Raw genomic sequence first — 14755 nt, 5'->3', positions numbered from 1 at the left:
CCCCCAAAGGAAATTACACAAAGAAATTCAACGTAAAAAGCCTCTGACATTCTTCCCATTTGGTCATTTGGTCTGGCACACTGCAAAGCTGGTGTCTGTGGGGTCTGCAGGGACGACACACCATCATTGTGAGTTCTGTCCCAACATCATGGCAAGCAACTCGGAGACATGAATCAAAAAGCTTGCAAATACATAATCTTTTTTTAAGACTCCACTTGAAGACATAATTAAGTGCACAAACATGTATCTAGAAGGACCTAGCTTTTGCAACAACAGAAAAGTAGGAGCAACCAACCTGTCTACCTGCAAAACAGTGGCTGCAGGGCACGCCCAGGTGGCATAAATCATCTACCCTGAAGCCAGCAAGAGACTTCCCGATGCCCAAATGAGGCTGTATTAGAATCATCCGGGAGATTTTTTTTTTTTTTTTTTGAGACGGAGTCTCGCTCTGTCGCCCAGGCTGGAGTGCAGTGGCCGGATCTCAGCTCACTGCAAGCTCCGCCTCCCAGATTTACGCCATTCTCCTGCCTCAGCCTCGCGAGTAGCTGGGACTACAGGCCACCTCGCCCGGCTAGTTTTTTGCATTTTTTAGTAGAGACGGGGTTTCACCATGTTAGCCAGGATGGTCTCGATCTCCTGACCTTGTGATCCGCCCGTCTCGGCCTCCCAAAGTGCTGGGATTACAGGCTTGAGCCACCGCGCCCGGCCGACCATCCAGGAGATTTTTTAAAAGTCTGCGCACCACCCCATACCTATGGAACAGGACCTGAAAGGCGTAGAACCGCATGTACGTCCTGAAAAAGTGCCCCCTCCACACCACCACCACCAAGTGCGTCTGCGTGAATCCCTGGTTCAGGACCAGCGGCTGCAGAGCACTTGTAGCTACTGACTTTGAAAAATGTTTACATTAAAGGAAAAACAAGTTATTTTAAAAAATTCAATGTGATTATACACACAGAAGTCTGGGAGGACATACAAAAATACTAAGAATGATTCCCTCAGTTTTGGAATAACAAGCGATTTGTACTTTCTTCTTCATGCATGTATGTAGTATCTAGATTATTTTACAATCAGCATGCATTATTTATACAACCATAAAAATCGATAACGCTATATGTTTCTGGCTCTGTGCTGTGTAACAAGGAGAGAAGGGAGTTGCAGGGTCGGGGGTCCAGGCAGAATGGCAGGAGAACGTAAGGAAGGAGATGTTCTGGGAAGGATACGTCAAATAAATGACAATGGGATCCAGTTAGGGTTGAGAAAAAAGAGATAAAACAAAGAATCCTTTAACAAGGTGGGAAAAACACAGAGGCATTAGGGGTAGTCAACCACCATGGGTGGGAGGGGCGCCCCAGGTCCGCCAGGGCAGGGCACAGATTCACCAGCTGCTGACCGGACCCTGAAGGAGGGACCAGAACAAGAAAGGAGCCCACTGAGGGGAGGAGCTGTGCTTTCAGGACAGAAAGCAGCTGAAATAGGCACTGACTTGGCAAAGCAGAGATAACCCAAACCTGCTTGCCTGCAGGTGGGTCCCCATCAGCAGAATCCTGGAAAGGCTAAAGAATCGGGGCCAGCTCCGGAGGCAGGGGCTGAGCTGCTGCAAACACAGAGCAGGCGAGGCGGAGCCTCAGACAAGGCCCACGCAGCCAGCCGCCCCACCTGGCACAGGTGAGGGGTCACCCTCTGCAGAGGTGGCCACAGAGCTCACTCTCCACACAAGCCCACCGCTACAAAAGGGTTTCCTGCTTTTTCTTTTCTTTTCTTTTTTTAGTGTCTCACTGTTTTATTATTCTGTTAAGAAAACTTTCAAAAATAGAGACAAAAGTAAAATGTATCCCCATGTGCCCGTGCCTTATTTCAAAAATTACCAGTATTTTCCCTTCTCGTTCAAGCCATCCCCTAAACCTTTTGTGCTTGGAGGGGTGTGCTGGAATATATAACCAAGTACCTAGGGGTAAAATGATGCCATTTTAGCCATAAATAACTCCACATGCATTGCTAACAAATCATACTCCATATAACCTTAGAACCATTATACCGCGGAACACAGGTACCACTTTCTCAGAGCCATTTAATACCCAGTGCCCACAGGCTCTGCAGGGTCCACAGGCTCTGCAGGGTCCACAGGCTCTGCAGGGTCCACAGGCTCTGCAGGGTCCACAGGCTCTGCAGGGTGGGCTTATTAGGACACAGCGGGGTGTGCGGCTGTCCTGGGCTGGCCTTTCATTAGCTGTGGGAATGCCCTCCCTTCCTTCCTCTTCCTTGGATCTGGTTTAAACCAGACCCAGGCTCCACTGTGGGCCCTGCTCCTAGGCGAGATACAAAAGCCTCCATGTCGGGGTCACCTGTGACTCATCCCAGCTGTTCTGCAGTGCAGCTCGGGTCTGCAGATGGGGACCCTCCCTTCCTGCCCAGCGGCACCCTCTCTGCCCCTCGCTGCCCAAGCAAACATGAACAAAGTCCAAAGGTGGGAACAGCACTGCTGCAGCCAAAGCACCCCAGCACCCCCGTCTCCTTGGTAAGACCATGTCGTCCAGCAGGTGCTCGTGTGTGGTGAGCTAAGACAAAAACAGGGACTAAAGCCAACCAGCCAATACCAGGACTCTGAGGAGCACCGAGATGTGCAGACAGAGAAGAGTTCTCGGGAGACACTAGCACGATTATGCTCAAAGACATGGGAGATAAACAGGTACAATGGCTCACAGCTGTAAACCCGAGGTGGGAAGATCACCCGAGGTCAGGAGTTTGAGACCAGCCTGGCCAACATAGGGAAATTCTGTCTCTACTAAAATGCAAGAAAACTAGCCAGGCGTGGTGGTGAGCACCTGTAATCCCAGCTACTCAGGAGGGTGAGGCACCAGAACCATGTGAACCTGGGAGGCGGAGGCTGCAGTGAGCAGAGATCGCACCACGGCACTCCCGCCTGGGCGACAGAATGAGACTCCATCTCAAAAAAAAAAAAAAAAAAAAAAAAAAAGACAAGGAAGATGGAGACAGCCTGAGGGGAGAACTGGAGGGCCACAGTGTCCGTGACATGAGAGAGACCATTTCAGAATTCAAAGGCTCAAAACAGTTATCTTCTGAGCAACGTGTCTTAAGAACTAAAGGTTATGTACCACCAAGATAAGAGTAAAGTGAAGATACGTGATCCAGCAATTGGTGTCTGAGGATACAAACGTGCAATTCCATCAGCTTGGGAATGGGTTTACAACAAGTACACAGAAACCAAAAAATAAATAGGGAGGCAATGATTAGCTCTAAGGAAAACAAAGAAAACAAAGTCACTCAAGAAAAAGGCAATCCAGGCAGCCGTGAGTGCCTCCCCCCGCAGGACACAGCCTGGAGGCTGCAGCTCCCGGGAGTGAGCCCCGCTGCTCGCTCTTCTCCTTGGTTGGCTCCTGGTGCTCACAGGAGGCAGGGAAGGTGGAGACCAGGGGAAGCCTCCTCGGTGTGAGGCCTACATGGATCCTTGTCTTGCTGAATAAGGGGGCTGGCTGGGAGGGAAAGTGCACCCTATGGCCGGGAACACAGGTGACAGAGTTATGGCTGTCACAGCTGGGGGAGGTACCTAGTGTCCAACAGAATGCTGCTCAGCACCAAACAATGAGCAGGGCAGCCCCTTCTTCGAACCCCAAAGAATTACTTGGCTCAACACATCAAAAATACTGAGGTTGAAAAGTCTTGCACTAGAGAAATCTGAATCCCCAATCAAGAGAGAAAAACATCAACAGAAGCACACTCAGAGATGACTGAAACGTTGTACTACAGACCAGGAATTCCAAGAACGTCAGCATAAAACACCAGAAACCAACAGTACCAGAGAGAAATACCTTTGACTGGCTCATAAGTATACTCAACAAGGAAGAACTGGTGAATAATTTTAAAGGCCAAGATAAATTATCTAAAACTAAAATGGAAAGAGAAAAAAAGAGGAGGGCATTGAAGAGCTGTGGGACAACATTAAACAATCTAACATTGTGTACAAGGAATCCTAGAAAGAAAAAAAAAAACAAAAACCAAGGCTGAAGAAATAAAGTGGGCCGGGCACAGTGACTCACACCTGTAATCCCAGCACTCTGGCAGGCCAAGACGGGCAGATCGCCTGAGCTCAGGAGTTCAACACCAGCCTGGGCAAGATGACAAAACCTTGTCTCTACTAAAAATACAAAAATTAGCCAGGTGTGGTGGCGCAAGTGTGTAGACGCAGCTATTTGTGGGGCCGAGGCAGGAGAATTGCTTGAGCCCAGGAGGCTGAGGCTGCACTGTGTCGTGTTCATGCCACTGAACTCCAGCCTGGGTGACAAAGTAAGACCCTGCCTCAAAAAAAGAAAAAAGGAAGAGAAGAGAAGAGAGAAGAGAGAAGAGGCGAGGAGAGGCGAGGAGAGGCAAAGAGAGGCAAAGAGAGGAGAGGAGAGGAGAGGAGAGAAGAGCTGGCTAAGAACTTCTTAAACATAAATAGAGGTCAAACCAAAGATCCAAGAAGCTCAGCGAAACAGCGAAACCTAAACAAAATAAACACCAAAAAAGCAAAACAAAACAACAAAACCCATCACACTTAGGCACATCATTTTCAAACTGCTGAAAACCGAAGAAAATACTGGTGGCAGACACAGAAAGAGACATACAGTACGCAAAGGAGCAGAGAGAGGACGTTCCGCCAGCATTTCATCACACACCATGCAGGCCGCACTGGAGTAGCCTCTCTAAGGGCTGGGGGTGGGGAGCTGCCAACCCAGAATTCTATATTCCTGGAAGTAAGTCTCTTTGAAAAATTAAGGCAAAAGAATAACTTTTTCAAACAAACAAAAGCTGAGAGAATTTATTTTCTTTTTTTTTTTCTTTTTTTTTTTTTTTTGAGGTGGAGTCTCGCTCTGTCGCCCAGGCTGGAATGCAGTGGCTAGATCTCAGCTCACTGCAAGCTCCGCCTCCCGGGTTTATGCCATTCTCCTGCCTCAGCCTCCCGAGTAGCTGGGACTACAAGCGCCCGCTACCTTGCCCGGCTAGTTTTTTGTATTTTTTAGTAGAGACGGAGTTTCACCGTGTTAGCCAGGATGGTCTCGATCTCCTGACCTCGTGATCCACCCGTCTCGGCCTCCCAAAGTGCTGGGATTACAGGCTTGAGCCACCGCGCCCGGCGAGAATTTATTTTCAACAGCCTTGTGCCACCAAAAAAAAAGTTATTGGAAAGACTTTAGATACAATATAATAATACCACGAAGACAGAAATTTGGATACAAAGGAATAAAGATCTCTGGATATGTTTAAGATGAAGGTTAAACTATTCTTATGTTTAATCAAACTAAAAAAATACTTAAAGCAAAAATAATAGCCAATATACTGTAGGGTTTTAGCATATGTAAAATTAAAATGCAGAAACAAGATACAAGACAGGATTGGACCACACTGTTGTTAAGATTCTTACACTGCATGTTAGTGTGGTATAATGAATTGTTGGAGACTGATAAATGAAAACAGTGCAAATAATAAAGCCAATATTAAAACAAATTGGAATCACAAAAAATTTAAATTCAAAAGAATGCAGAAAAGTGCTGGGCGTGGCACCTCACGCCTGTAATCTCAGCACTTTGGGAGGCCGAGGTGGGCAGATCACCTGAGCTCAGGAGTTCGAGATCAGCCTGGCCAACATGGGGAAACCCCGTCTCTACTAAAAATACAAAAAATTAGCCGGGCGTGGTGGTGGGCATCTGTAATCCCAGCTACTTGGGAGGCTGAGGCAAGAGAATCACTTGAACCTGGGAGACAGAGATTGCAGTGAGTGAGATCCCACCACTGCACTCCAACGTGGGAAACAAGAACGAAACTCTATCTCAAAAAAAAAAAAAACCCAGAAAATGAAGAAAAAAGGAGCAACAGATGGTATAAGTGGAAGAACTATTAAGATGTTAGCCTGCAATCCAACTATATTAATAATTACATTAAATGGAGATAATCTAAATATATCAACTTAACGAAGGGACTGTGATGCAGTTATGTCTCACAAAACATCACGGTGTGTTGTGGGAAACGTGTCACTGGGTGATTGCTGTGTTTGAACATCACGGGCTGTACGTGCACGAGCCTAAATGGTGTCGCCCACTCCACACTCAGGTTACGGTACCCAGCGTTGCTCCTGGCCTACAAACTTGTACAAACACAACTGTACTGAATACTGCAGGCAGCTGTAGCACAGCAGGAAGTATATGTACATCTAAACATATATGATCACAAAAACTGTGCACTAAAAATACAGAACAGGTTGAACATCCCAAATCCAAACATCTGAAATCCAAAATGTTCCAAAATCTAAAATTTTCTGAGGGCCAATATGACGTTCAACAGAAATGTTCATTGAGGCATTTTGGATATCAACTTTTTTTTTTTTTTTTTTTTTTGAGATGGAGTCTTGCTTTGTCGCCCAGGCTGGAGTGCAGTGGTGAGATCTTGGCTCCTTGCAGTCTCCACCTCCCGGGTTCAAGCAATTCTCCTGTCTCAGCCCCCCAAGTAGCTGGGATTACAAGCTCCCGCCACCACACCCCACTAATTTTTGTATTTTTGGTAGAGACGGGATTTCCCAATGCTGGCCAGGCTGGTTTTGAACTCCTGACCTCAAGCAATCCATCCACCTCAGCCTCCCAAAGTGCTGGGATCACAGGCATGAGCCACCAGGCCCAGCTATCAGATTTTTGAATTTGGGATGCACAACTGTTAAGTATAATGCAAATATTCCAAAATCCAAAACACTTTTGGTCCCAAGCATTTTGAGTAAGTGATCTCAACCTGTACTGTAACCTTATCAGACCACCTTCATAGATACAGTCCATTGTTGGCCGAACACTGTTACGCAGTACATGACTATATTAGATAAAAGAGCAAAACCACCAGGCATGGCGGCATCTCCAATCCCAGCTACTCAAGAGGCTGAGGCAGGAGGATCGCTTGAGTGCAGGAGTTTGAATCTGCACTGAGCTCCGGCTGCACCTGCACCACTGCACTCCAGCCTGGGCAACAGGGTGGGACACTGTCTCTAGAAAATAAAAGTAGGCTGGGCACGGTGGCTCACACTTACAATCCCAGCATTGTGGGAGGCCAAGGCAGGTGGATAGCTTGAACCCAGGCGTTTGAGACCAGCCTGTGGAACATAGTGAGACACCATCTCAACAAAATAAAAATACAAAAAATTAGCTGGGTGTGGTGTTGCATGCCTGTAGTCCCAGCCACTCGGGAGGCTCAGCTGGGAGAATCACCTGAGTCCCAAAGGTGGAGGCTGCAATGACAGCCACTGCATTCCAGCCTGGGTGTCCAAGTGAGACCTGGTCTTGAAAATTAAAGTAAAAATTTTCTTTATTAAAAGAGTAAATCCAACTACATGCTGTCTACAAGAAAGCCACTTTAAATTTAAAGACAGAGACAGACTAAAAGTAAGAGGGTAGAAAATGAGGTACCATGCAAACATTAATCAAAAGAAAGCTGAGTAGCGATGTTAATTGTCAGACAGCACAGCCTTTGAAACAAAACAGGTAGTTTCTGTTTTTTTTTTTTTTTTTTGTGACGGGGTCTTGTTCTGTCGCCCAGGTTGGAGAACAGTGGCATGACTGAGGCTCAGTGTGACGGGGTCTCGCTCTGTCGCCCAGGTTGGAGAACAGTGGCACGACTGAGGCTCAGTGTGACAGGGTCTCGGTCTGTCGCCCAGGTTGGAGAACAGTGGCACGACTGAGGCTCAGTGCAGCTGTTGCCTCCTAGGCTCAAGCAATTCTCCTGCCTCAGCCTCCCAAGTAGCTGGGACTATAGGCGCCACCACCACAAGTGGCTAATTTTTATATTTTCAGTAGAGATGCTGTTTCCCCATGTTGGCCACGATGGTCTCAAACTCCTGAGCTCAAGCGATCCGCCCGCTTCGGCCTCCCCAAGTGCTGACATGACAGGCATAAGCCACCGTGCCTGGCCTGAGACGTGTCTCTCTATAAAACCATTCCAGTGAACAATGAATAATAAATGATAAAATCAGCACCATTTTGAAACCTCCAGTGAATAAACAACAAATGCAGGTGTTAAGCATCAGCTGCTGCCGACATCAGAGAAAGTGAGACAGCCAGGCAGCATGGCCCTTCATTTTGGGCTAAACCCACCCCACACTCCATCTTACAAAGGGGCCAAACTTGTAAGACTGTTTAATTTTTTTTAAGAGATGGGGTTTCGTCATGTTGCCCAGGCTGGTCTTGAACTCCTGGGCTCAAGCAATCCTTCTGCCTCGACCTCCCATTTTACAGACATGAGCCACTGCACCCGGCTTTGGCAGGTTTTGCAAGAAACACAGAGGAACCTGCTGAATTGCAGCCTATGTGTGGGATTCACAGAACCCAGATGATGGGAGCCTTGAAGCTTCCAACGGCCTGGGTCGTTCAACAGATACATTGAAAGAAAAAAAAGGGGAACAATACAGAAATTGAAGGACAGATGGGCAGCGGCGCTGCAGGTGAAGCTACAAACCGAAAGGGTGAACCTGCCCCCAGAAGTGGGCGCTGTGGGAATCAGGACAGAGGCCGCTGGGCGGGGCTGCCGGGGAAGAACCTGAACAGGGGCAGGCCGGGGGAGGGGTGGGGGGGGGGAGGGGTGGAGGGGTGGAGGGGGAGGGGTGGAGGGAGAGGGGTGGAGGGGTGGAGGGGGAGGGGTGGAGGGAGGGGGGGGGAGGGGGAAGGGGTAAAGGGGGGAGGGGCGGAGGGGGGCGGGGGGGCCGGGGTCAGACTCCCTTCTCCACCTTGGCAGTGTTTACCAGAGCTCAGCTGAAGTAGGTTTGTTCAGCCCAATGTGTGTTTTGTATGGTCTTCAGGATCTACGCTTAATTTAATTTAATTATTTTGAGTTTTCTATCCAAAAAATAAGTCAGAGCCCAAGGGATCTGTTTAATTTTAAACAAAAAAAAAAAAGCCTACTGCACACTGAATACAGAGAAGACCATGAGTTCTTAAGAACGCTAAGGGAGAAAGGGAGGTGGAGAGGGGCAGAGAGAAGCAAAATCAAGCCCTCTGGATACCACCAGAGGCTGTGAGAGCACCCATTCATTACTCTGCAAAGACAAGTAGCTATTTATTCTGCCAATCCCGGCTGAAGCTTGTTTCAGAGATACCAACCAGCCCTAGCAGATGTGGGGAAGTTCTTCCGTACCAAAGAATTCCAGCCTGCACTTGCAGGAGGAATGACAGAACAGCAAAATCACCATTTTTCAACTTTGAATGAAACAATGGATGCAGGCAGTGGTCACCAAGGACGGTGCGGCCTTCCGGCGGACAGGCAGCTGCCTCAGACACCCAGAGCCTTCTCAGCACCACTCCCAGCACACGAACTTCCACAGCATTCTCGCCAGAATTAAGTCATAAAATAAAAATCTTAGGTGCTTGAATGTAAACCAGTTCTTTGGATCTAACTTTCAGGCTATAGGAACTAAGGCAAATGACTTAAACAATACAAGAAGGTTATGAGGTAAGTCCAGAATCTGGAATCCAGATTCTTTCAGCCAACAGCATGGCAAATGGGAAGAAGTGGGGAACAGAGAGAATGTTCTGGGTAAAAGAAACACAAGAGACTTAAGAGACATTGCAGCAGATTGATTTAATGAGTGGAACGGAACCAGTTTGGATCCAATTAGAAAGAGAAAAAAAAAAGTAACAGGCATTTTGTCAACAGACCTTTGACCGTGGACTAGGCACTAAATAATAACAGGAAACTGTTATTTTTGTCACATGTGAAAAAGCCCTGCTGTTACGTGAGAACAATGGTCCCTTTCTGATGTCAATAAAAACATACTGCGCTATTCGGTAGTCAAATGGGGTTTGCTTTAAAATAGTAAGTAGTTCAAATCCAAGACAGGAGGGTGGAGGGGAGAACGCTGGTGACAGAGGAGGTTGACTCGAGGATTCCGAGCTAACTGCGCCCTCACTTCTCACTATGGAAAGTTCTTTTAAAACAAGCGAGGGGCTCTGCGGAGGCGCCGAGTGTGGCGGGACATGCAGCGAGTGACATGAACACTCAGAGCTGGGAAAAGCCGTCGCATGGGGAGCCCGCTGGGCACACGTGCCACAGAGAGGCGTGAAGCAGACGGCGCCTCGCCAGGCTGGGGTGAGACAGAAGCAACACCGGTGTCGAAGTCTGAGTAAATGCCGTGCACTGGAAACGTGGAGATACAGACAGTGAAGCCACAGGGAAGCACGTGTCAAACGGGGCCTGCCTCCACTGCACCCTGCCTAGCACCTATGGAGAAGAGGAGGAGGAGAACCAGTGGTTCTCAAAGTGTGGTCCCCGGACCAGAAGCATCAGGAAAAACGGGGAACGCTTTAGAAAAGCAAAATCCCAGCCCGGCCAGACCTGCTGAATCAGAAACCCCGGCCACGCAAACAGGCACCAGGGTGAGGGCCGTGAGCGAAACTGACTGGCCTGTTCCAGGGCTCGGCCCGCTCCCCCCGGGTGCTGCCTGTGCTCCCTGACACAGCGGTCGGGCCTGACCTTTGGAAGGAGGCTCCCATTCCTGCCTTCCCCACAGCAGGCCGCTGAGTCTGGAGCCACCACTTGGCCTCTCTCACAGGCCTCACCTGTACCACCTGGGCGATGGCCGATGCTGCACAGGCTGCCGTGAGACCTGGAGGAGCTCCCTACGCAAAAGGCTTGGAATAATGCCCGGCATTACTATGTGAATGGTTGTCCTGTTCATAGTTCACTTATTTCTACAACGTGCAGCTACGACTCAACAGTCGAGTTGAAGATGGATCCGCTGGCCAGTAAGACCAGGAAACTCACTGAAGCGACAGCCTGACACACCCCTCAGGAAGCAGACAACACTAATGGCCATGTGCTGACTTCGGCCACAGCAAATGCAAACCCGGGGCAGCCAGACACCCGAGCAGTGTCACTGCACGTGGTGCCTCCCGGCCTGGTGCCAACAAGCCTCCTGCTCGGACCCTCACCATGGCCAGCCATGGTCACGAGGCTCTAAGGGCTGAAAGAAATCTTGTTAAAAAGAACTGGAGAAATTCTCAGAAAACATTAATTCCATCTGTGCTCTGCCCGTTCCCCCTCTCCTGTCCCAGAGGCAGCAGAGACGGGGCGTGTTGAACCCTCTGAGTCTGTGATCCCCGGTGAAAGGAGAGAGGCGGCCGAGGGCCTGCCCTGCAGGGAACCACAGTTCTGGGCAGTTCCAGGCCCCCCTGGGTGTGACTCTCCTGCCTCAATCTACTCACTTTGTTTATAGCAAGGTAGGAGAAACCTTGTCAAAATCATGATCATAAAAGAGAAACACAACAGGCCATTTTCATTCAAAGAACTTGTCTACACAATCCTCCTTTTTAAGAAGCTCTAGACCTGTGTTTCATCATCTGCCGCGATTTCACTGTTGGGATCTGCTCGATTGGTTTTGTGCAGCACCCACTCAGACTCCCTCCCTGGCCGTGCAGCACAACGCCCTCGAGGGGGCTGTCGGGGGCCACTGCTGGGCTGGGCTTTCTCGCGCACTCCTCGAGGCTGCTTTAAACGAAAACAAACATGCTTACTTCGTGGTCCACGCTCTCGGTAGCCATGCACTGGTTGTTGGCCAGAGTGGAGATCTCTCGGCTCCTCGGTGTTTCCATCCGGCAGCTGCAGAGAGGCACTTCCTGGAGGCCGTCTGTCTCCAGCACATCTGGACCGTTGGCCAACCCTAACGTCACACAGACACATGTCAGCTCATGCAATCCTGACCTCAAAAGAATCATCTAGAAAGTGATCAGTTATGGAGTCTCAACAGTGATCTCACACGCCAGGAAATGAAAGCAATGTGGTTGATTACTGAGGCACAAACAGCCCTGCACGGGGCAGGGATGGCCACCACCTGGGCACCATGAAGGAGTGGCCTGTGCCTCCCCAGCTAACAAACCCCCTGCCAGGGTCTCAAGAGGCACCTATTAACCTGTGTTCTCAGGTTCTCAGGACCCAGGACACAAGCTCCAAAGCCAGAGGCTGGTACCTCTGGCAGTAGCTCCTAAATCTTTTGTTTTTCAAACAAAAGAGCATTCACTGCCCTTTAAGACCTTGTTTTCCTACTTGGTTTTAGAATGGCAACCACACACACACACACAAAATCAGTTTGGAAGGTTTTAATAACGGTTCGTCTATTATCTAGAATTCCACTCACCTACTACAATAGTCCAAAGAGCCCATTTATTAGCCTGAAAGAGGAAAGCACCAGGGAAAACAAGGGAAGAAACTAGAGGAGAATTAGAGCTCAACATGTGGCTGACAATGACGGCATCGTCCACAGGGAAGGCTGCAGCAGAGCTGTGGTCAGGCAGGCGGCCTTGGGCCCATCCCAACACAGCCAGGGGTGGTGCCCCCCACGCCCTGCCCCCAGCCCGGGGTGGGAGAGACCAGCAAGGCCAAGGCTGTTGAGCGGCAGGGGCAGGGGTGGAGGGCAGCCGCCAGGAAGACCCTCAAGCTTGGCAAGTAGCTTCAGTGGGTGCTGCTCCCAAAGAAAACAAGATCGCGTTTCACATTTTCTTTCTTGTTAAACCGTCAAAGCAGAAATAGAAGGTGAATCAGTACCTCAAATACTCGCTATTGCCTCTCTTAATTAAAAATAATTAACTCTTGGCTGGGCGCGGTGGCTCACGCCTGTAATCCCAGCACTTTGGGAAGCCAAGGCAGGCGGATGATGAGGTCAGGAGATGGAGACCCTCCTGACAACATGGTGAAACCCCGTCTCTACTTAAAAAAAAAAAAAAAACTACTTAAAAAAAAAAAAAAATAACTAGCTGGGCGTGGGGCACGTGCCTGTAATCCCTGCTACTTGGGAGGCTGAGGTAGGAGAATCACTTGAACCAGGGAGTCAGAGGTTGCAGTGAGCTGAGATCCTGCCACTGCACTCCAGCCTGGTGACAGAGGGAGGCTCTGTCTCAAAAAATAAAAATAAAATAAAAAAAAAAACTCTTGTTTTCACATCTAAAAATATAGTGTTAAAGTCAATTAAAATGGAGACAAGGACTAAAGAATCCTTGAACAGACAAAAGCCAGTTGAGCCAAGGAGGCCATCTTGGCCTTGCTTGATTTGAAAACAAAGGATCTCGTGGGCTACTTCTTGCAAATGCCTACAGTAAAGAAAAAGAAAACTTAAGCTCCACAATCCAGAAGCAGCCAACCAATCTCCAGAACTAGGGACTTTCCAGCAGGGACAGAACAAGCGAGGAAACTGTGTCATGACCCCGTTGGGTGTTTTCCTGGCTTTACTTCCCTGTTCACCTGAAAAATCCTTCCCCTCGTGTTTCCTCAGTGCAGCTCCCAGCCGCCTCGTGTGTCCTCAGTGCAGCTCCCAACCCCCTCGTGTTTCCTCAGTGCAGCTCCCAACCCCCTCGTGTGTCCTCAGTGCAGCTCCCAACCCCCTCGTGTGTCCTCAGTGCAGCTCCCAACCCCCTCGTGTGTCCTCAGTGCAGCTCCCAAGCCCCTCGTGTTTCCTCAGTGCAGCTCCCAAGCCCCTCGTGTTTCCTCAGTGCAGCTCCCAACCGCCTCGTGTGTCCTCAGTGCAGCTCCCAAGCCCCTCGTGTTTCCTCAGTGCAGCTCCCAACCCCCTCGTGTGTCCTCAGTGCAGCTCCCAAGCCCCTCGTGTGTCCTCAGTGCAGCTCCCAACCCCCTCGTGTGTCCTCAGTGCAGCTCCCAAGCCCCTCGTGTGTCCTCAGTGCAGCTCCCAACCCCCTCGTGTGTCCTCAGTGCAGCTCCCAAGCCCCTCGTGTGTCCTCAGTGCAGCTCCCAACATGCTTCTGGTTTGGAGCTGCCCAGTTCATGAATCGCTGCTCAAGGAAACCCTTTAAGAGCTGCACTGCGCCTTAGTGCATCTTTTGACAACACCCACGCTGGGTCACCCACAGCCGCTTCTGTTTGTCTCCAGCCCATTTGGAATCTGATACTGGTCATGGCCAGGAGAGAATCCAACTCTGTGCAAAGAGCCAATAAGCATGTGAACAGCCCACGCTGCCATCAAGGACTCTCCGTGCAGGAGGCACCGACTCTGGCACAGAGGTGCTTCCTAATCATGTGCTGCCTGAGGTCCCAGCCTCGCCTCCGGATCACCCGTACCCCTAAAGACCGGGAAAACGATGAGGTGGAACTGGAATTAGAATCACTACAAGTTTAAAGCTGGGCGGGCCTCTGAGATGATCCTGCTTAGCAACCAGATTTTTAAAAGGAGAAAATGGACACAAATCACACAAAGCTGTGAGATGACTGTCCTACCACAGTGCCGGCCGAGAGCTGCCGAGAGGCTGCAGTGAGAAGGTGAGAACCCAGGGCCTACACGCTTGGATAACGACGCTGTGGCTCAGACAACTCCGTGCAGGTGGAGCGTTTCTGTCCCTCAAGCAACCAACCTCCACCAAGCTCTGGCTCTCCCGCCCGAGGCCACGTTGCCATGGTTACCGGCTCCTGGCCTCTCCCAGGCTCAGACCCTCTGCCTCCTGTCGCTGCTGGGTGACATGGCCATTCAGCCTCAACAAGGCAGGCCCAAGAGCAAGGCAACGGGGAGAGAGACGAATGCATATGGCGAGGACTTCTGATCTTCACTTTCTCCTTGGCCCAAGGCTCAAGCCTAGACCCCCTGAACCACAACCAGAGGCATCACCTGCCCCTACTTACCCGCTCAGCACACTCCACAGGCTGATCGCGCCTATCCCATCTGAGACGCACACCACTCAGGTCTCCCAGAGCCCCAGATCCTGTCCAGCACCCCTTGATCACCGCCTCCCTC

The 14755-nt window shown here is 49.9% G+C and overlaps 2 protein-coding genes across 8 annotated transcripts in view; one reads left to right on the top strand and one right to left on the bottom strand.

The window, feature by feature from the left end:
• DPH7 (diphthamide biosynthesis 7) overlaps positions 1-14755 on the top strand; it is an 807287-nt gene that overhangs the window by 576728 nt on the left and 215804 nt on the right. The window lies entirely within an intron of this gene.
• Positions 1-14755, bottom strand: part of EHMT1 (euchromatic histone lysine methyltransferase 1) — a 230524-nt gene that overhangs the window by 63534 nt on the left and 152235 nt on the right. For all 7 annotated transcript variants that reach the window (XM_050759722.1, XM_050759726.1, XM_050759723.1 and 4 more), the window contains one exon: positions 11538-11683. In XM_050759722.1, the coding sequence (XP_050615679.1) occupies positions 11538-11683 (146 nt within the window). The remainder of the gene's footprint in view (positions 1-11537; positions 11684-14755) is intronic.

Source organism: Macaca thibetana, chromosome 15 (genome assembly GCF_024542745.1).
Source record: "Macaca thibetana thibetana isolate TM-01 chromosome 15, ASM2454274v1, whole genome shotgun sequence".
NCBI classification, from domain to species: domain Eukaryota; kingdom Metazoa; phylum Chordata; class Mammalia; order Primates; family Cercopithecidae; genus Macaca; species Macaca thibetana.
The sequence above is the reverse complement of the archived record's forward strand: the minus strand, read 5'-3'. Positions and strand labels throughout refer to the sequence as shown.